At 43.4% G+C, this 21,606-nt stretch overlaps 1 protein-coding gene across 23 annotated transcripts in view; it reads right to left on the bottom strand.

Annotated features, from left to right (window-relative positions):
• Positions 1-2,426: 2,426 nt before the first annotated feature.
• Positions 2,427-21,606, bottom strand: part of SGSM2 (small G protein signaling modulator 2) — a 72,562-nt gene continuing 53,382 nt past the window's right edge. For 8 of the 23 annotated variants that reach the window (XM_075112716.1, XM_075112722.1, XM_075112717.1 and 5 more), the window contains 12 exons: positions 19,720-19,870; positions 19,101-19,165; positions 18,497-18,642; positions 17,940-18,068; positions 13,768-13,950; positions 12,251-12,655; positions 11,485-11,609; positions 10,149-10,231; positions 9,561-9,670; positions 8,179-8,275; positions 6,792-6,959; positions 2,427-5,413 (listed from right to left, as the gene is read on the bottom strand). In XM_075112716.1, the coding sequence (XP_074968817.1) occupies positions 5,325-5,413; positions 6,792-6,959; positions 8,179-8,275; positions 9,561-9,670; positions 10,149-10,231; positions 11,485-11,609; positions 12,251-12,655; positions 13,768-13,950; positions 17,940-18,068; positions 18,497-18,642; positions 19,101-19,165; positions 19,720-19,870 (1,751 nt within the window). In that variant the 3' untranslated portion in view covers positions 2,427-5,324. The remainder of the gene's footprint in view (positions 5,414-6,791; positions 6,960-8,178; positions 8,276-9,560; positions 9,671-10,148; positions 10,232-11,484; positions 11,610-12,250; positions 12,656-13,767; positions 13,951-17,939; positions 18,069-18,496; positions 18,643-19,100; positions 19,166-19,719; positions 19,871-21,606) is intronic. The other 15 variants (XM_075112720.1, XM_075112730.1, XM_075112731.1 and 12 more) reach the window with 5 other exon arrangements.

Below are 21,606 nucleotides of genomic sequence, written 5' to 3'. Positions count from 1 at the left end.
CTTTGGCAAACTTGGATGAATGGATTAAGGAGGCACCTTTTTCAGGCTGAGACACAGAAAGCACCTTTCGCAGTGACTGTTCTGTGTGGCAAGTACAATGTGCCCTTTAAGTGGCAAAGTGGCAGAACCTGTGTCTTGATTAAAAAAAAAGAGAAGTTGTTGCCGGGCTGGTAAGGTTGTTAAAAGTGTTGCTGAGCTGTAGCATCAAAAAAAACCCCAAACCCAAAAAAAAAAACCCCACCAAAACCAAACAATAATAAAAAGCAAATGCGGAGTGTGGGTGTACCCGCCTGTTAGGCACTGCAGAGCACGCAACTGGGTCATCACTGCACCGCTCATAGCTGGGTTTCTTAAGTCCAGAAATTTCACACCGTGTACGATGTGGCAGGGAAATAGTACCTACAAAGGGGCTTGGCTATGGCTTGGGGCTTGTAGCATTTTTCCCTGTGCTTCTGCTGGTCTGCGCGGGCTGGGTGATATGCCAAGCTGCTCTTACCAGCCAGCTGAAGCCCATTTTTCTGAGCGGGTGAAAGGCACCGGGGCAGCCAAAGGGCAGCGTTTAGAGCAGGAATGCATCATGAGGCAAAAATCACCATGATGCCCTCAAACATCCCCACCCCCAAACGGTCAGCTTGCTCGGCTGGCTCTTCTTGCACTGTTTGTGGGAGAGTGGGGGAATGCCTCCATATGCACACTCTCTCTCACCCCCACCCCCCCAACGTTGTGGGGAGGGTGCAGCCAGCCCGCGCCACTGTCCTGGGCTGACAGCCTCATCTGGTGGCAGCTGCCAGCACAGGGTGTCCCCTGCCCCGAGCGCCAGGCAGCCGCTGAGGCCCCAGAGCGATGGGCTGCCAGGGCTGGGGAGGGCTCTTGCGCTAGAGGATACCCAGAAGAAAGAGCAATGCAAAAAAAAAACCAAACCACCAAGTACCGGCACTACAGAGATGAGGCTTTAGGAAGCCTGGCTCAAAGCTCGGAGGGCGGGTGGCTGCAGTTGTGTGGAAGCATTGCCTGTGCAGCCCCAGTGCTGTTCATGTGCTTGCATGGGGTTGGCTCTTTGGTTTCTTTTTTATTGTTTGGGAAACTGGAAAGTATTTCTAGGTGAGGTAGAGCTTCTGAAAAGGGCAGGCAGGCCTTGGGATAATTAATAGGCTACTGCAATATGTGGCACGAAGCTGCTCGGGCCAAAGTTGCTGTGTTTGGCAAATCTAGTGGTAGGGGGAGAAAGCAGCTGGGTCCTCACCAGGCTGCCCGCACTGGCTATGGGCTATGGAAAAGGGGTGGGAAACAGTGGAGAGTTGTTTTGGTTTGTTTTTCTTCTGGCAGTCGGTAGCAGTGAGACTTTCAAGGCGATGAAACGCCATTGGGGTGCTGCATCTTGCTGAAATGAATTCCTGTTGTGGCAGGGACTCTGCAGCTTTGGGGGACAACTGGCTAAATAGCTGCTGGAAAGGTTTCTGAGCCTGCGCAAAGAGAATGCTGGGGTGGGGTGTGTGTAAGAAGGAAGGGCCTGTAGAACAGAGGCCCCTGTGTAATCCCAGCTGTAGCATCCACTGCTCCCTGCCTACCCCAAGTCTCACCACTCAAACACGATGAAGGCAAAGGGGACAGTGGCACTGAATGATTATTTAAGCCAATGTGTCATTGGATACACTTCATAAAGGGCTTAACCTCTTTTATAAGGATAAATACATGATTAACAGCTGTAAGAGTCACGAGCAATGGCTGAGGGATGGCTGCACCTACCCCAGGACAGAGGGGCATTTGTTGGGCATTTTTTTAAAGCAGAATGGGTTAATGCGCCATCATCCCCTGGGGACCCACCTCTGGGCAGAGCTTTCCAGCCTAAAAAAACCTGGAAAATCACAGCAAAAACTGCCAGCAGCAAAGCAAGCAGCAGGCAGACAGCAAGTTCTGAAAAAGGGAACGTCCCTGCCACGGAGCAGAAGCAGCCGGAGGATTTTTAAGAGGTTTGAAGTGGGGACTGGGAGTGATGGAGGTGGATCTCTCCTGGAAGCCCAGCAGCTCGGCTAGATTTAATGCTAGCTGCAGCACGATCAGGCCTAAAATTGCAGGATGAGACTTGTATTTTTTAACACTTGTCATAGGCCTGCTTCTGCTCCCACTCCTTCCCCAGGGCTGAACTGGCAACAGGCTCGGCATGCGATGATAGGTGCTCTTAGGCACTGCCTGTAACTTAAATCTACCCTGAAAGTCATGTAAGGGACATTAGCAGTCTGTTTGGCGATGACCTACTTACTTACTTTAAAAATACTGCTTAGTACAATAGCCCGCGCACGCTCATCACAGAAACATTAATTCCATATCGCATGCGCTGCCCAAACAGCCCTGTCCTTAGGACTCCCTGTTCTGTCTCTGAAATAACCTCGGGGGGAAAGAAATCACTTCCAAAGACCTCCACAGAATGCCTTGACGATATGTATTTATTCATATATTACATTTAAACATAAATAATTGAGCAATAAAGAGAACAGTCTGCTCCCAACAAAAATAAATAAGTCAATACACAATATTCATAAAATACAATTAGACAGAATGTTATAACAAATACAGTGAAGTTCGCAGAGCTTTTTTGTTGTTTTTTTTTTTAAAGTTGTATAGTACATTCCCAACATACCAAAGAAAAATAGTGCAGTTTTGGTGTTTGTGTTTTTTTAACATCACTTCCGCAGGCTCTGTGAGTTGCAGGGTTTTCTCACTCTTTTCAATTTTTCAAAAAATAGTATTTCACTTTTCAAGTGAACAGCCACACAAACTGAAGCGCTTTCGAGACCTTTCAGCAACCATGCACTGGCCTATAAAACAGTTGGACACACAGCTATAAATAATGATGAGCTCAGCCTGCGAGCGCGCCTGCAGTACAGCGTCTTGGCTCCCGGTCCCGAGCACACCCGAACGCTCGGGCGCGCGGGGGCGGGCAGTAAAGCTGATCATAACTTTTTCCTTCTGTGACTCCCACTGCTGTTATTTTAGCCCTGGTATGCGCAGAAAGGGGGTTTCCTTCCCAACAGCCTCCTCCGCAGCACCTTTCTCAGAACTGAGTGGGCTCATCTGTTCTCACTTCTGTTCTGTGACAGTGATGCTCGTGAGCCCAGAGAACAACAGGCTCGTCCCTGAAGGCCTCTGGCTACACCAGCGACAGGGGACTTTTGGTTTGGGTTGGGCTTTTTTTTTTTGTTTTTCACCCTCCCCTCAAATTTTTAGAGAACAGTTTAAGGGAGGGCTTTGGCTATTGAGCTAAGAACTTTGTGCCCATTTTTTTTCCCTTTTCAGACTACTATTTCCCATTTTTAGTTTACTGCAATAATAAAGCAAGCTCTAAGCATGGTCTTTCTAGAACCATATCTACCTTTTTCTTGTAAAGCAATGCTCAGGCTTGTGAGGACCCCAAGGCAGTACTCGCCTAGTGCTAAGAGCAAGAGTGCCCACTGCCTGGGTAATAACAAGACTGGAGTTACTAGAGCAAATACCTCCTATCAGTTATCTGAGTCTTCAAACAGAATGATTTTACTCCCTACACTCCTTTTTGCTAAATTCTGATTTTAAAAGCTCATGTGAGCTGATATAATTCATGTAAACTTCTCTGAGCAACCTGATCTAGTTGAAGATGTCCCTGTCCATGGCAGGGGGCTGGGATAGATGAGCTTTAAAGGTCCCTTCCAACCCAAACCGTTTTGTGAGTCTTAAAACCACACAGAGTTATTTTCTCTACAAGGTTCAAGGGAAACACAGCTGTGTAACCCTGTCTGCTCTGAAGGATTAAAAACAAAAAAAAAGGCAGAAACACAAAAGTTCAGATTCAAAGTAAGGTTTTTGTTTTTTCAAATCACAGCAGCTCTAATGGCAAAGGCTGGAATACTTTGGAATACTTGAAGTGCTTAAACTAAGTCTCAGTTTTCAAGGAGCACAGGTCACGAGTGTCCACAAAACCTGCAGCTAACCCCATTAGCAAAAACCTGCGTGCTCCCTCCCTCTCTCTCGCTGACACAGAGCTACACTTTTACTTAGAAACACGTGATAATTTTATACAGCGCGATGAAGTGCTCTGACAGTAAGAGACCCGTCTGCCGCTCCAGGGCAGAAGCCCAGCTAACTGTCAGTCACCTCTGCTCTCTACGCAGGATGGGGTGAAACGTATGCTGCTACTTAAAGCATGCGGCCAAGCAAAGAAGTGGCACAGAACTTCCACGGGGCGCACGGACGGCTCTACAAACCAGCACGGTGCTGCAGCAAAGCGGATCGGATCCCGCGCAACAATTTCAGCTGCTTCATCTGGCAAGTGCCAATACCTGCTTGAGTAGGCGAGCGCCTGGTCTGTGCTCGCAGGGTACCAAGGAAAGTCCTCCCAGAAAGCTCTGCAGAGCGGGGAAGAGGAGGCTAGTAGTGTGCGGTGAGTAATTTGGAGGAGGCGAGGCTCTGCTGTGTCTGCTCTGTAACATAGGATCTGAACTTTATGGCACTCTGCAGACGCAAAGAGCGTGGGAGCTGCTAACGCAAGCAGGGAAGCTGTTTCTGTGGGCTAAACTTGTGTTAACCTGAACTACATTAGGCAGATCTTGTCATCTGGGAATATTTGCCGAGTAAGTTTGCAAAGTAAAAGGCAGGCATGTGTAGGCCATGAAGCCTCAACAGCATGAGCTAGTCAGCAAAGGCTAACTGATGTTTTTAGCTAATGTTGCCAGATCTCCACTGCTCATATTAACCATGTTATTTATTTTAAGGCCATTCTCCCAGCTGGTAACCTTATTTACTTTAATTACTGCTAAATACTCTGCTAAATACAAATCCAAATGTTTAAGCAAGAGCAGCTCAGACACATTCTCTTCCGTGTTCGAGGCCTAGACACTGACTCCATGAACGTGCTCCTCCAAGGACCCAGTTCAATGCTTGCAACACTTGAGGGAGTGCTGGATCCGGCCTTACCTCCACGGAAGGTTCTGGCAGAGCACACAACGTGCATCCAGACTTTAAAGGTGCAGTAAGTCAAAATATAAATGTTCTAGTATGTCAAATCCCCCCTTTTTAATATCTCAAATATGTAGATAGACGGTCTTCTAGAGAGGGGAATAAGAGAATGCAAAAAGATTTTGTCTAGAAATACAAAGTGAGTGTAACAAGGACTATCAAACACAAACCTTATCTGGTGAAGGAAAAGTTCTGTTTTTAAAAGTCTGTTACAAATCTCTTAGATATTTATTACATTACATGGAAGATGCAATTAAAACACCATTTTGAAGTTACAGTGCAAGAAAGGCTCCATCCGATAGCTCCCAACGAGGCCCACGATGACAGTCTGTTCATTATCACTTATTTTCAATCAGTGTCTGCACTTTGTAGACAAGGTCTCTTGCTATCCTCAGAATTTCCTCAGCATTGTGATGCTCTGCCATTTCTAAGAGACACAGACAAACATTCTTAACTGTCAGCAGCAAGAACTTTTCTGCCCTAGCACTGATATTAATGTAGCATTAGCATTAATTAATTAGCGTAACATTAGCAGCAAACCAAAAGCATTGCAGGGGGTTAGGTTTGTGGAATTAAAGGTAGAATAAGTGGATGAATCCCTTAGTGCTGTAAGTCCTGGTATCAAGGTCTGAGCCCTTCTGGTGTCAGTTCTCTTGCTGCAAGAATCCCAGTGCCCTGCAACCCCAGACCGGGAACAGGTCTGTACCCACACGTGCCTGTGAATGGCCCTCCTGAGATCTCAAAAACATAAAGCTGAGCTCAACTTGATCAAAAGATACCTCTCCAGGCAGGGACTATTGCGGGAGTGTCTGGGATGCAAGTGATAAATACAATTAAGGGCTTCATTTACATGGAGCGACGTGCCTGCACAGATCCACGTACAGAAGTCCGCACTCTGCAGCTTGAAGAAAGATCAGAAAGCAGTTCTCGACAGACCAATCGTCAGTTCCGCAATAAACATTTCATGCAGCTTAGGCAAGTGCTGGGGTTTTTTTGTTTCGATGGGTTTTTTTGAGAGAAGCATTCATGTACAGCTTTGGAGTAAGAGTGGCCGGGGCAAAAACAAAACCAAATTTGGGGCTTCTGCAGCAGATGGCTGAAAACCACAGCATTGATAATTTAGTAAATTACTGTGATTACACAAAATTGTTTCCAAACCTCTTAAAATATCCTAACAGGGAGCACTTGTTTAGGACTAACTTGCACTCTGCAGCCAGGAAGAGACCTAGCTTGCTTTGGCAGGATACTTTTTGCTCTGGCAGCACATGCTGGCCAGCATCTATGGACCACTGCAGTAAGCAATCAACCGCGGAAGCTGTTTGGCATGTTTTGCATGAACAGTTGCTTGTATGTTTCAGCCTCAGCAGGGTCAAGCCCTGTAAACAGAAATGACTCTGGCAACCTTTAAACCTGCGAGAGACTTCTGTAAAAAATTAAGCAACATTGTAGCACCCCGTTAAACCAAGGGCAAAGAGTGACTGTGGCAAATGTTTTTAACAGAAATTCTGAAGCTTGCTTTGTGGTAAAAACTACAACTGATGCTGAAAAAGCTACCATCTTCTCTGCTCCACGGAGCTCTTCAAACACTGTTGTGTGTGTGTGCCAGGTCAGAGCTTCAGGAAGCATGTGAAAATCTGGGCTCCTCATTTACATGAAGGGGTAAGAGATTCAGAGCTTAAAATGACCAGGGACTTGTCATGACAGCAAGAGCACTGCACAACTGCAGTTGGTGTGAGTAGGGGAGAAGGAGCAAACTCATGTTACTGCCTTTTTATCAAAACGGCCCTCTTAAAAAAGTCTCTTACCATTAAAAAACTTGATGATATCAGTGAAGTCCATGTTGTTATCACGGATAATCTCTCGATAAACTTCCACAAGTGCTAAGGCAATGAAAAGGACAAAATGTTCTGAAGAGATGTGCTTTGCTGCCCAAATAACTTCCCACACTGTAAACACATCCTCGTACAACAATTCTGAATGGGAATAAACATTACAAGAGCATCTGATTATTCAAATTGACCATTTCCCCCTCTCTAACTAATGTTCTACAGGCCTTATGCAGACATGAATACTACTTAATGACTTCTCCTTTCCTCTCCCCCTTTCCTCCAGCCAACTCCTGTCACTTACATGTGCAAGTATGGCAACAGAATTGGGTTTAAAGGAAAATTAAGAAAGAACGTAGGTGTGGTGGTGCAGACTGAACCCCAGGAAGATGCCTAAACTGCAGTAACCATGTGACAGGCTGCAAATCTGAATGCATACCCAGAGCCGCCTCCTTGGCTTTGCAGTGAACCTGTCAGAGCAAAAGCTCTGCTATTTTTAATTGGCAACAGTTAATTGTACAGCAGATGTAGGTAAGCTAGGTCTACACATGCCACAATTCAGATGCGGCCCATGGAAGCTTTGTCTTCTTGAACCATATAGGCTCACCTTCTGGCCGGTCTGACAGTGAGGTCAGAGGGGATTGGGATGTGGGGGACAGGCAGTTCTCTGTGAAGAAGTAGGCAGAGGATTTACTATTCAGTTAAGAGTCACAATTCCTCCCCCCTCACTGTCACGTAGTTGCTCATAATAAACAGCTGATGGATGCATAGTGTCCCTCTACCACCTTTGTGCTTTAGGGTATTTGAGAGGGACGTCTTTTGATTGTTGCAGATCAGTCTATAACTCAAAGGAGCTACTTTGCCTGACAGCAAGATGGGTCTCTCTTCAGCAACACTGTACCCAATGATTACAAGCAACTGCTTCTGTTAGAGGGTGGGTGGGTGGGTGTGCTCATGCAGGGATCCTGAGATCCTGGGGTGCTCCCACAGTATATAAAGTACCTCATTCAGCGAAACACAACAGCCCCAGAGCTATTGCTGAGCTGCTCCTTGTTATCAAATGGATTAGAAAGGAGGTATCAAAGCTTACAAAAGCATGTGATCAACTTGGGATCACCTTCTTGAGCAAACAAGCATTTACACTGACTAGAAACTTGGCTCCAGCCACACTATCAGGAATTTACAATGCTCTTTTCTAAGCTTTGACTTCATTCCAGCACTAGTTCATATCTGAGAGTCGCATTACCTTTCCTAGTACAAACTCTCTTGTGAGCCTAGCTGCTACTCACCATCCAGACATCTAGATCAAAATAGAGAGCTGTTCAGTTTTGCACAACTCTAAACTATAAGCATAGAACATTATTACCTCTTTTAAAGTCAAGCAGGAACCAGCGATAGCAGAAGTAAAAGTGAGTGTAATCTCCATTTTGGTGCATCAATTCAAAAAGCTCCGAGTCTAGAATCTAAAATGGAAAACATCAGCTGTCAGCGTCTTGTCTGAAAGTAGCCACAACCAAAGGTGTCGGAGGCTGGTTAAGACTCCCGTGCTGCTCCTTATCACCTGATCCTGTGATTAGTCAGCAGCACTGACTATGTTTGCAAACTGCCTGTGATGTGGGTGCCCTGACACAGACTGAAGAGGTGAAGTGTTGCTGCTGTGCAGGTATGAGGTGACAACAGCCAATCTGCACTGTGATTTTAGGGGTCCAAGCAGCAAGTTACAGATCCTACTGATTTTCAGCAAGTGGCGAATCTTCATTTTCCCACCCAACTCTACTATCAGACTGTAACACAGGAGCTGGGGTGCAAAGAGTGAGATCCATTTACCTGGAGAAAATAAGGAAGAGAGACTTTTTCATCACAAGTTTGTAATTCTGATGCGCAGTGGCACAGTTCCACACTGCAACATCTAAGCTCTCTGGAACTGAACAAATACCTGCCAAATATCTGATAGATGCCTTAAATGTGTAAATATATCTATAGTCGTTCCTTACAGATGTCATCCTCAGGGCTGCTGGATAAGCAGGGCGGCATGCTCTGACAGTCTTGCTACTCAACAGAACCACTGCAGCCACACCTTCATGTGCTGCCTGTGTTTGCCATGCTGGCCATCATCTTTGTCGACTGGCCTCTATTTTCATTACTTTTTAGTATGCCACCTATCAAACCAAAGAATGGCTTATCCTGATGTTCTCGCTCTTCTTTATGCTATCCTTGTTCAGGTGCCTGGTGCTTTGTGGAGTGGAATGTCTAGGCCTTAAATCCATCCAAAAAAGCCCTGTTCAGCAAGCATCCTGTGTGAATACAAATATAACTACTGTCTATTTAAACCCATAAGAAATTAAGTTTGTGCCACAAATACCAGTGTTTTCTCTTCCAAAAACCAGCAAAGACTGGATCTTACTGCTATTTCTCACTGACTTGAGCTGGAGCTGGACTGAGCCATAAATGGGAGTCATTACACTGTGTAGCTGGTGTACAGGAGGCAGAAGTCTAGGGGGGGTTGGTTTGTTTGTCAAGTTAAGACAAACGGACCTGCTCTAATATGTGTTCTTCATTGTGACGGCAAATGCTGCCTCCTGAGAAGCAGGAAATCAGTTTGGGGCTACATAAAACAATTCTTATCCTCCCCAGCTCTGAAGTACCAGCTGACTAGGAACCCCAGTCATGGGAGTTCCTGCCCTTCACTGTGGCATCCGCCTCTGCCATGACCTCATCTTCTTTCAAATAACATTCCAAAAGACTCACTTGGATTAGGGACCGCATGTTGGCAAAGTGTGTGTCCATAGCACCTCCATTGGGGAAGTTCTGGCTCATCCTCTTCATCAGGTGGCTGAAGCAGCTGTAAGCCAGTTGATCTGCAGATACAATGCAAAACACTCAGTGTTGCTAATTGTGTGTCTTCCGTGAACCAAAATAATGTACTGCAGGACAAGGGTAAAACAGGGGTTTCTCCTTTGCTGTTCCCTAATCCCATCACCAGTTTTTAGATGAAGCAGAAGACAGTACCTGACTCTGAACCATTTTTACTAGTTATGTTTCAAAAGAGCCCAGCTTCCAGTTGAGTTTTCAGCTTCAGCAACTGCAGGAACACAGCTGCTTTGAAAATTTAGTAAAATTTAATCTGGAATTCAGTGAGTGAACAGGGAATCCCTGAGATACTACTGTTAGCCATTTCAACAACAGCTGCATGTAGAGAAAATAAGAATCAAGAGCTGCAGGTTTGATTTTCCTGGTGAGGTAGCCCTGGTTAATGCATACAGCTTCTGAAAAAGCATTTCTAAAGAAAGACCTCCCTAAAGATACCAACGTGTTCCAAAAGAAAACCCTTCCTACCATTGTCAAGTATAACCATCAAAGGAGCCAGGAGGTCACACATGCCTTGAACGTAACCAACTTCTAGGTGCTCCCAGACATAACTGCAGGAAGAAGAAAACACAAGAGATAAGAAGATTAAAATCCTCTTCCTGCATGGTGGCCTCAAAATTTTGTCTTAAAATACAATTTGTTTTGGAAGCTTTTAAGTGACTTGTTCTAGAGTGCTGTAAAAGATGAATATAGAAGTCCAGAGAACTACTACAACAATTCAAATCTTCCAAAACACTGGTACAAGATGACAAGTATTTCTGCTGGGTTTTTTTAATGAAAGTTCCTAAAGGCTTTATAAACAATCCATGATGAGGACAGAGCAGCATGTGAGAGAGGAATCTCTCTCGTAATATGACTCTTGCTGTAGGCACTTAACGTGTTGTGAAAGGGTAAAAGAATGTGATCAATTATCTACTTACAGGGTGAATTAACTAATACCTAATTTTTCTCTTCCTGTTCCTCAAAAGCTAAAAATTGTGTTGAAGTCTAATTTGATTATGCAAGATCAAATCTTAAGCATCTGTTGAATGTGTGCTCAAGAGCTTTTTGAGACTTCACATTCCAGAGTATTTCACATCCCTGTATTGTTTTCTGCTTGGAGAGGACCATACCTTACACACGTGGCTTGCATGTCAATAGTTTATGAAAAAAGAGCTAACAAAAGCATAACAGGCTATGGAAAAAAGCACAGGTTTTTAAAAGGTACCTGGTGGATTTTTTCTTTGCTTTTGTTTTCTTTTTTTCCCACAGGTAGAATCTTGGCATCTTTTCCAAGTGTTGAAGTCTATGACACTTTCTGCTTTAAGTTTGTCTAGTTGAATAGCCCTCATGGCAATTTGCATTCCTAAGAGTGAAAACTTACCTTTCTGTCGATTCCAGCTGGTCTCAGTGGTCAAAGATGCTGTTTTGTTTCGAAGATATAGTCTTTCTGTCTACTTAGTAGATGTCCCTCAACATTATATCTGGGCACCTCACAATTAATGTCATTTTTATAGCACACCATTAGAGCAGGCATATATTATCCTCGTAAGTAGGAAACCAAAGCTACTAGTGGATTTAGAGAATAGTTCAAGGTGACTGATAGGGTCTGTCTCTTGAGGTAGAAAGAGAATCTTCTCAAGCCTGCATTCCAGACTTGGACCACCTATCATACCCACATTCTAACCATCCTACCTGTTCCTCCTTTTTGCAAGTTTTAAGTTCATTAGTGAGAATTTTTATACAGGCTATTTTTTTAATACTATTATAGTTTATGAATGATGACAGAAGTGTGAAGAGTGGTTCAGTTTACAAGCTGTATTACCTGCACATGACATTTCGGAGTTTCTCTAGGTTATCAGCAGTAAAATACCAGTAATTCCGATCACATCTCTGGACATCTTTATCAATTCTGTGCAAATTTAAGGCAACAGTGTCCAATAACTCTATCTAGAAGAGAAAAGTTTTAGTTAGATCTGCTAGGTTAGAGCATTCCCAGAACTCGGTGCAGATTCGCTCTGATAATCAACAAACCAGAAATAGTAGAATTTTACTTTGGGCATATGAGAGCATCGAAATACCCGATTACTGTCAAAAGTCCCACGTAAAATGCATACACTTTCACTGGTAAATGTTCCAAACCTGTCCTGTTTCCAAATGGGTTATTTCTAGTTGAACAACTTCAGCAGAGAGAGGGTGGAGTCTTGAACCTAGATTTAGGTTGTGGTTCAGTTTGATTAAACGTGGGGTTTAGCTTGAATTAAATGACACTGAAATCTTACAAGTGGTGTGTCATCCACACCTCCCCCCAGCCCCCAGAAATTTTTAGCTGCTAGAATTGTACCACATTCTTTCCTTGACCTCCCAGCTCAAAAAAAGACCTGATTTTTTTCTTGATGTTTTATCTCCAATCTAGCTCAAAATCCAGATGAAAAGATTTGGATGCAAAAATCCTCATTTATCATCCCACCAGTAGTTCTGTAGTTTTGGTTTGGGATTGTCTCTCATTAAATCCTGTCTGAAAAAGTGCAAGTCTTTGCTAGAAAAGCAATGCTGTGCAGAGAGATGATGATACTCATGTTGTGACCTACTGTGTAGGATGCAGCGCAGACAGACGCAACATCCATTAAATAATCCACCTGGGAACACAGCTGCTCTTCTGATACAGAATCCTGAGACTGCAGTGCAACTGACTTGGCTTTCTGCATACGTGGTATGTCTGGATCAGTCCTCTCCAAGTCAGTGCTAGCTTCTTCTTCAGCCCCATCTTCAAAGGAGACACTCTGCCCATCATCGATACTGGACAGGATGCCTGAGGCCACAGAGTAGTTCCTTGAGGATGGCAGCCCAGAGTCGGGGGAGTCAAACTCCACAGACTGTTGCTCTACGGCAGCTACTGCTGCTGGCGTGTCGTCAGACACCACGGTGAAAGCGGGGTCATCCTGACCCTTTGAGTCCCGCTCTGCTGAGTCCGTTTCATCTACGGATATAAAGACCTGGGGGTGGGCAGGGGAGAGAAGATTAGGACAAAGCAGGGGAGAATAGAGAAGCAAGAAACATTAATACACTAAACAAACCTCCAACCGCAGGAGAAGAATAACTACATTACTTCAGTGAACAAGATCACTGACTAACAGAGCTTCCCTGCATGTAAATAGTTGAAAGCCTCTTACTCAGTCTTTATACTGAGACTGCAAGTCTAAAAATAATACCAGTTTATGATCTCATATCCATCGCCTTTGATGATGTCTCCCCCTTTCAAAATCTGTTATTAGAAATATGTTGGAAAGCAGTGAAGTTTCCCTACCTGCAACACCAATGCTAAAAACATCTGGTCATTGACAAGGTATCTTTGAAGACCAACATATCTCACGCCTCTGACAATCCAGATCAGCTACTGCTGTTTGAAGTCAAGACTGGCCTTCAAATTCTTTTCACCACGCAACCACTTTACCTTTTCTCTTGTTACAAAACTCTTTGTTGAACTACTTCAAGTTCTCTTCTCTCTTGCCTTCCTGAAATCAGTTAGCTAACTGTTTGAAGTCTGCATAAGTAATGGATGCCCAGAGACACTTCTGGCACACACATGCCAGCTCTCCTGTCCAACAACACGAAAAGAAACCCCTTTCTTGGTTATTCAAGTTACAGAGGGGTTAATTCAGTCTGCCTTTCTATTGCTTAGCGTCCTACCTTAGGTTGACAAAAATCCCCTCTCCCAAGATAAAAATCACACCCAACCTGTCAATCAGGGACATGGCAGAATCAAAAATACACTTTAATAGTAGCGATCTTTTGCTCTATGCTGGATTTAAATAAAGTAAGAGATCTAAGAATGCTATTCCTCTACTGAGAGAGGATCTTCCATAGTAAGTGGACCTTAAAGCCCCTTAGACAGGCCCTACTTAAGAACAGCTATAGACTGCGCAAGACACAGACCTGCTCTTAGCTCTTTTCTCACTACAGCTTCAAATTCTGTACAGGATTCAAGTAGCTCCAGATAATGGAGCTGTGCTAACCTAAGTCTCTGCTTCCCTAGTCTGTACCTCTGCAAATGCCAAGCCTCCCACGCTGCCTGCACCATAGGGGTGAATGGGAAGGGAGTACCTACATCGTTGCTGATGGTGGAGTCCCTGTGAATCAGTCGCTGGACGTGGCTGTCAATGCTGCTACCCGACGAAAACTTTGCCAGCGTGGCAGAATGCGATTCTTTCTCTCGCTGCTTCACAATGACCTCACAGGCTTTCCACTCAGCCATGACCTTCTGATACCGGAGAGCAATGTCTTCATCCACCTGCAGGCAGACAACAGATCCTGAAATGCTGGTCCTCCTCGGAAGACAGCGTTAACAATGAGTGGAAGCCAGGAGGGAGAGGTCTAAAGGAAGTGTAATGTCTCAAACTGGAAGCCTGAAGGATCCTGAAAGCCTCTTGCTAGAGTGCACGTCACTGTGACTGGAAAGCACGATGACTGAGGTAGTAAGAGGCTGCATATTTACTGCAGGGAATAAACTATCACAGCAGACACCAGCAAAGATTCATATAAGCATGCGTATACACTACCAACAGCGCTTCAGCATTCTTCAGAAAAGAACAAAAGATGTCACTGGTTTTCATGTGGAACCTCACACAGAAGTCAGATGCAATCTGATGTAGCAATTGCTGCCTCTAACCGGATTTTTCCTGATTTCATTATACCTCCTTCCCAACTCTTTCTCTGTTCCACTCTAACATAGCCCTTGCAATGAATTCCAGGTCACAGCTCTATAGACATCAGTCTGTACAGAGTTAGATGCTAGAAGAGACTCCTGAAGAGTAGAAATCCCAGCTCACACAACCCAGTCTTGTGGCTGCACTCTGCGTGGCCAGATCCAGCCACTCTGGTTCCCATAGTAATAAAACAGATTTTTGCCACTGCTGGCTTCCTTTGTTGAAAGACAGACACAGAAACCCCCCTTGAGCTATTAAGGGACACATAGTAATTTTACTACTCTGTCACTTGTCAAGCGATGAAGAGAAACCGCAATTGTGAGTTGGCTTCAGGCTCTGGACTCTGCTGGCTGGAGTTGCTACCAGAGCATTCATGCTAAGAGCTGCAGGCTATTTGTCACTTGAGGTAGCTGTCGAGTCATAAATCATAAAACACAACAGTTAGCGAAGGCTGGAGGACAGCCATGTTTGGGAGTGCCCCAGATACTGATGGATGACTGTGAAAATACCATCAGAAGGCAAAGATAATAAATCACTCACAATGACTTCAGTTAAGGACACAATAAGTTTACTATATGTGCAAATGTTATGAAGGTTTTCATGTCATTAATTTAAAAGACTGTTACATTCAATGGTAAGCTTTAGACAGCACATTTCTTTGAGGAGTCAGTTATTACTGTTATTTATTGCTGGTGTTGAGTAGCTCATTAGAATTCCAGATAAGATTTGGAGCACCCCTGTGTTGGTATGGTACAAGCTCAGGGGAAAAAAATTCCTATAGGAGCGTGTATTCTGCAGATCAGTTTTTTTACACCTTGTAATATATCTTTATGATATATTAATATATATTAATGCACTCAAGTATTTCTCTCTTCTTGCCAAATCTCTTATGTTCTAGTGGTATACATGCATGTGCCCTTCGAAGCTGGGGCTAGAATCCACGAGCTGTGGCTCCAGAGCTCTCACTCCAAAAACTAAGTATCTGGGTCCTTTTTTCAGTTCCAGACATACCTTCTATTTCTACACATGGATCATAATCTGATGGGTTATGTACCTGCGGAGAAGAGAGAGTGCAAAATGCAACCTATGCAAGAAACCTCCAATATCCTATATTTCTTGAAAATTTGACTTTTTCTAAAAAAAAAAATCCAACAAAACAAACCAACAAAACAAGAATAAGAAATGGAGCACCAAAGGCAAACGTAAATTCACACTGCATCTGGAAGTGCTGCAATTTAGCTAGACCACTGCTGCTGCAGCTCTGAACAAAATTCATAGAAGCGTTTGAAAGAGCCCTCCCTTTTTCACCAAGACAGTAAGAACTAAGGAACCAGGCCACGTGGTGCTTTAGGAGGACTTCTTTTTTCGACTTGTGTTGCATGAAAAAAGGGGTGTTTAAACAAGTCCCCTTGTAGAACAGATGTGCTTCCCAGCAGGACTACGGCAATGTATCAGCCTGGCTGGTATCTGGATTTGCTTCTCTTCTGAGGCAGTTTGCCTGGCCTTCAGGAGATGAGGCAACCAGCAGGACTTACTGCCCTCAGTGGTTTCCGAGGTACTTTGTCGTCTTGTGATGCTGATGTCATGGGAAGGCAGGAATTTGTCTCAGCAGTGCTCAGCAGAACATTGTTGATGCACACACTATAGCTGGAAAAATCTAAATATAAATACCTACAAAGATAACTGGATTCAGGGTGAAGAATCTGGACTGTGACTCAGTTTGAACAGTTAAGGGGTATATTGCTCCATCCATGTTCAGAACTAGTTTATAAAGATTAGTGTGAGAAAAAACAAGTCAAATTGCTGTAGCTTTTTTCAATAAGAAGAGTGCTGCCTATAAAGTGCCCGCTGTTTGCAAGATAATTACTTTCTCCATTGCAACGCTCGGGGTCAGGCCACCCTTCTGATCAGCAGGTGCTCACAAGGATATAAACTGTCCTTCGAATATAAAATAATGGGGAGTTATCAAATGCCAAATGTTTTGATATATAAAGCACTCCATATCCATTTAGTCCAGAACAGGATCACTACTGCATGAGTGCTACCTCCCTGGTAATAACACTAACAGAAAAGCAAATTAGTGTGTTAATTATATTCCAGGACAAACCTCATTACTGTTCTAGACAGTTCAGCAAACATTTGGGTGATTCTTAATGTCAGTTAAAAGTAATGTTTTACCAACACACAAATCCAGTCCTTTCTCACAGGGACGTGTCCTGCTATAGCCCTGTGGCTCTGCAAAGGAGAACATCCTTTTCCTCGCCACTCAAGGAGTAAGACTGGCAGCAGCATCGGGGTTTGTAAAGGCAGACTGGTGCTCCCACTACACGTGAGCCCAAGGACTGCAGGACACCTTTACGCTAGTGAGGTGCTACCCAATTTGCGCATCGCAGTAGGCCTACACTGAAGTTCTTGCTCTGCACACGATCAGCTCTACAGCTGCATTACAGCGTGAACCTAAGCCTATTATGCATCACCTGAGGGTAACATATTAGCTTTGGCTCAGGACTGTAATAAAAATGCCACGCAGCATTCATAACAGCGGCTACACTGGATCAGATAAAGGCTGGTGCAGCCCAGCAGACGCTTGCAGAAAGCATATAGGAGTAAGGAACAGGAGCAGCGCTGTATTTTTTATGCACTCTGGCTCAGGACCACATCCAGTTTCTGTTCAATAAGCGTAGCTGAGCGAAGGCATGACTGCCATTCTGCCCGGCTCTGTTTGTTACCAGCCTAGTTTATTATCAAGGCACTTGCCCAGCAATTACAACAAATGATAGCACTCAGCAAAGTAAAAAGTTGGTATTGCTATAAACAGATTAGCAAAGGGAAATAATATAACTAAGAGATGGGCAAATTGCGGTTTCATTAATGGAAACTATATACTTAAAGCCAAGTTTCAGACTGTGAAATAAGGCTGTGACATAACCTAGGCAATTATTTATTGATCAATATTAGCAGCAACACGGGAGATATTAAGAGGAATAATGTCTCCTCTGAAATTGCACCTTATGTTTTACAGAGGCACATCTTATTTAAGTCTAGCAAAAGCATAATGAACGTACAAATCAAACCTTCCTCTGGGTATTTTTAGCCTCTAGACAGTAACTCCAGTGTACCATGAAGGTACATCTGGGCCGTTCCCAGCTCCAAAAGAATTCCACAAATGCAGTTACAGGATCACATAGATAAAGTAGTTATTTCAAAGAGCATTTTTAAGTATAACTCAGCCAACACACCATATAAAAGAGGGATGACTAAAATTACTATCCAAATATCAACATACCTCCATTTTATAAGTGACAAATTTGTGAAAACAGGATTTGCTTGGGGCGAGTGCATGTCACAGGCAGAGCCTGAATGCAGGTTTTCTGACTTCAATAAAGAACACCCTTTTAGTGATTTTCAGACATATTAACATGGTTTCATAATCCCTCTGCTAACGTGTGTCACTCGTTTTCAGTAGCATTTTTCTCTCAGGAATATTACACAATAACAAAGACTAACACTTGCTATTCAGAAAACAAAACCTGTTCTGCAAACGTAATTTAAATCCCCGGAAAGCTGTGCTTACCTGGTCCATTTCCTTTTTGGCCATGCCGAATTTATAGTGACCTAACAAGAATGGCCATACTTCCTTTCGAATCTCATGCTGTACCCCACCGTAGTAAACTCTTCTTAGTAATTCCAGTTCCTTGTAATTCTACAGCAGTCAGGAGGAAGAGGCATTGAAGGTAATACATCTTTGTTTTCCTCAAGCATGCACATATGCACTTAATACCAAGTATAAAGACAGTGGAATGCATGCACGGCGCTAAATAAATTTTGCAACTTGATGCATGCCTTCAGGGCCCTAGCTCAAATCTAGTGTAATCTAAGTGGCCATGCCTCCCTTTAAGAGACTAGGGGAGTCATGAGATCAGTTGCTTTGATGTTAATTGATATCTTTGCCATCATCAGAGATGCAAAGGATAACAGAGATTTTAAGAATTGACTCACACTATCTAGAAAGAGAAGACTAGAAGACACCTTTAATACTTCCTGGGGTCAGTTCTAAGGGCTACCATGCTCAGCGCAGCAGCGTATGGGAGCTACTCTGACTAACGATCATAAAGGTATTCTGTTACTTACCTTCTTGTCCTTCTGATACTTGCTCCAAACCTCTTTAGTCAGGCCTCCTGCAGCACTGGATGGTTTGTCAGGTGGGATAATAGTGTGGTTCACGAGCGCGGACAGATGTGTTCGCACTGTTGACAAATGGCGGCAGTAGGCAAGCCCTGTGGTTGGGGCAGGAGGTAAACTTCTATAAATGAGCACTCTACCCAACACCAGCAGCCCCCTTTTGACGGTGAAGCTGCGACATTTTAAACCTGCCACTAATAATCCAATATGAACTAAACTTGCATTATACTGTATAAGAATGAAGAATTGCAACAGAACCAAACATTATAAAAGTCTTACACACACTAGTAAAATCCAAGCAGAGCATTACACTGCAGTGTAAAACTACATTCTGTTTTCACTAAGCATCAGTTCACCCATTGCTGTATGCAAAACCCACAAGTCACGGAATTGTGAAGCTCTGGTACTTGAGTCACATCCACCCTACTGCCCTGAGGTGATCTGACTCACAACAATAAATTCGGGTTTGGAGTGCTTTCTAAAACAAACATGACATGTTTTTTAGATAAGCATATGGATACCACAAGGGCTGGATATAAGACACTTCACTTACATCCATAAAAGGCTCTGGAAACTATTTGCCTCTTCATGCTTTCACACAACATCTTTAATGGAGTTCTGTGGAGACACATTAACAGGAACATGGTAAGTCATGAGGACAGAGATCGTAATGAATTTTATGCTGATCCCTATGACCTACACACAGCAATTCTTTCTCTGCACCAAGATTTATTTTCCTAAAGGACAAAAATAATGACAAATTACACTCTTTAAAGCATTTTCCCCACCAGCTTTTTGGCCCAGAACAGATTCACCTGGCACATTTAGCTACTACTGCTGCAGGTGCGTTGTAAAGGTTCTTGTCAAATTAGATGAATTGTTGCCCTTTATTGTAATCATTAATGACTTGTTAAAGAAAACACTTCCAGAGCTGAATTATATTAAACTAGACAAAAGAACTAGATGCAATTTTTCTATCAAAATGTGACTTGAGAGTAGTTTAATAGGTTAGTTTTAATGAACTAAATTTCTTGCTGTATAACTCCATCTTTCTATATCAGAAACTACTTGAAAATTATGACTGTCTCTGGTGCTACAACCAATAAAACCTTCCTGCTTTTAACTGGCATGCACAAAGTCTCCCAGGTAAGCTCTCTGCACAGCTTGCTTACCTATCATGGATGCAGTTGCAACAGCTGGGTATATCGTAGGGAGAGCTGCCCGTTGAACAGGAGACACACGACGAACCTTGGCTGCAGTGCTCCAGCTGCCATGAGAGCAAGTTTGCCCCAAAGCCCTGCATCTCTATCATTTCGCTGGTGTCTAGGGAAAAAACCAAACAAAACAGCAGGCCATCAACCTTTTTTCTTCTTTCCCCCCTCTTCCTTCTGTGTGTCCTGATGGCTTCATGCTTTACTTCTCAGCAGGCTCTGAACCTTGATTCCAAAAAGGGGAGAGCACCATCCTAGCGACCTCAGAAATACCACTCTCAGCACATCTAAACCAGCTGCACGCTGTGCACGGTCACTTCCCATGAAGTCAAATCCCTTCACCATTTCCCCCTTTCTTGCCCACACACATCGCAGTTTGTGTTTCAAGAGAATAAAGAAAAGGGTGCTGCAGTAACAACTGAAACCGTTTCTTGTGTAATGCTGTGGTATTCATGGCCAGAAGAGATCATCTAACCTGACCTGCTATTTAATTCAGGTCTCAGAATGTCATTTGCAGTTCCTGGAATCAGCCACGTAACTGCTAGTCCAGCTAGGGTGAAAGTTTGAGCATAAAAGAAATTAAGACAAACCAATTCAGTTATTTTCAGAAGATGCTTCTTTCCCCCTCAGAACCAGATCCTAAAATATTTACCGCAGAAGGATAGTTTCAGTCCTACTAATGTCAACATTATATTTGTAAAAGTAGGATACTTGGCAGGAAAATGTGATCCAACAGTACAGTGCAGCTTCTTGAGTTATCCCTGCTCCACCAACTCTCTGTGCCTTTTTAACGAGCTTCAGAATGACAACCCGAAAAAATCACCGGTTGCCTTCAGAAAGCTTGGCTTCAGCTCTTCAACTTTCCCAGCTGGCATTTGAGCTCGTGGTTTTTTTTGTTTTATAATAAATAACTGGCCTTTCAGCTCACCCGTGATTAAAATTAAGGCAAATGCCATAATACTATATGCCACTAAATTAACATTTGTAAGCAAAATCCAGTCCCCTGGGCCGTGCTTTTAAAACATACATTTGTTGGGTGGTGGTAGGGGCAATTCCAAACCATCTCATGCATTTTAAATCAAGGTAGCATAAAGCATTTTAGTAGTGCTTATTAGAAAGTGGGCATAGGTGAGGAAGGAGTGGAGTAAACATTTGTTAACAGAAAAAGCACAGGCTCATGCGGAAGCAGTCATGTGTATCCATTTCACAAAACAAAGTGTGATGCAAAAATGCTCTTCACCTTAATTCTTCAGGAAGGAGCTGAATGACCCAGTATTTATTGCAGCTTCTTATTGGGTTCAAATAAAAACCACTGGACAAACATTTTTAGATCGTTATTTTTTGCCTCCCCTCTACAGACAAGAAAAGTGGGTTTTTCAGTTTTAATTTTTTATTTTCTTTTTTAGAGAAACAAGGAAAGAACCCCACAGAACCTAAAGATTCAGATGAAAGGTACCTGAATTAGTGAAGAATTAGAGTGAACAGCATCTTTTATTTAATTGTGGTGGTGGTATCTGTAACTTCAGCTACATGCAAAAGTCGAGCATGTTGCAAAATGTAGAAGCAAATGGCTAGCAAACCTGCTACAACAGTGTTGTCATTATTTAAAAGGGATGCTGCTGGAGAGACGACAGCCAATCCAGTCTAGTTTAGCAAGAATCGCTACTCAAACAGCAGGCATGTTCCTAACTCTACCATTACCTTTGAGATCAAATAAGCAAAAGCAGGTGTCTTAAGTTATCCCACTGGAACGGCTGTCAAATTTCCCTCACCTGACTAAAGACTAAATTGTGTTTCTTATGCTTTAGCTCACAGTGTTAGCCTCTTAACATGTGTATGTGACAGTGT

The sequence above is a fragment of the Phalacrocorax aristotelis genome, chromosome 18 (genome assembly GCF_949628215.1).
Source record: "Phalacrocorax aristotelis chromosome 18, bGulAri2.1, whole genome shotgun sequence".
Classification (NCBI taxonomy): Eukaryota; Metazoa; Chordata; class Aves; order Suliformes; family Phalacrocoracidae; genus Phalacrocorax; species Phalacrocorax aristotelis.
This window is presented reverse-complemented; position numbering and strand designations above follow the sequence as displayed.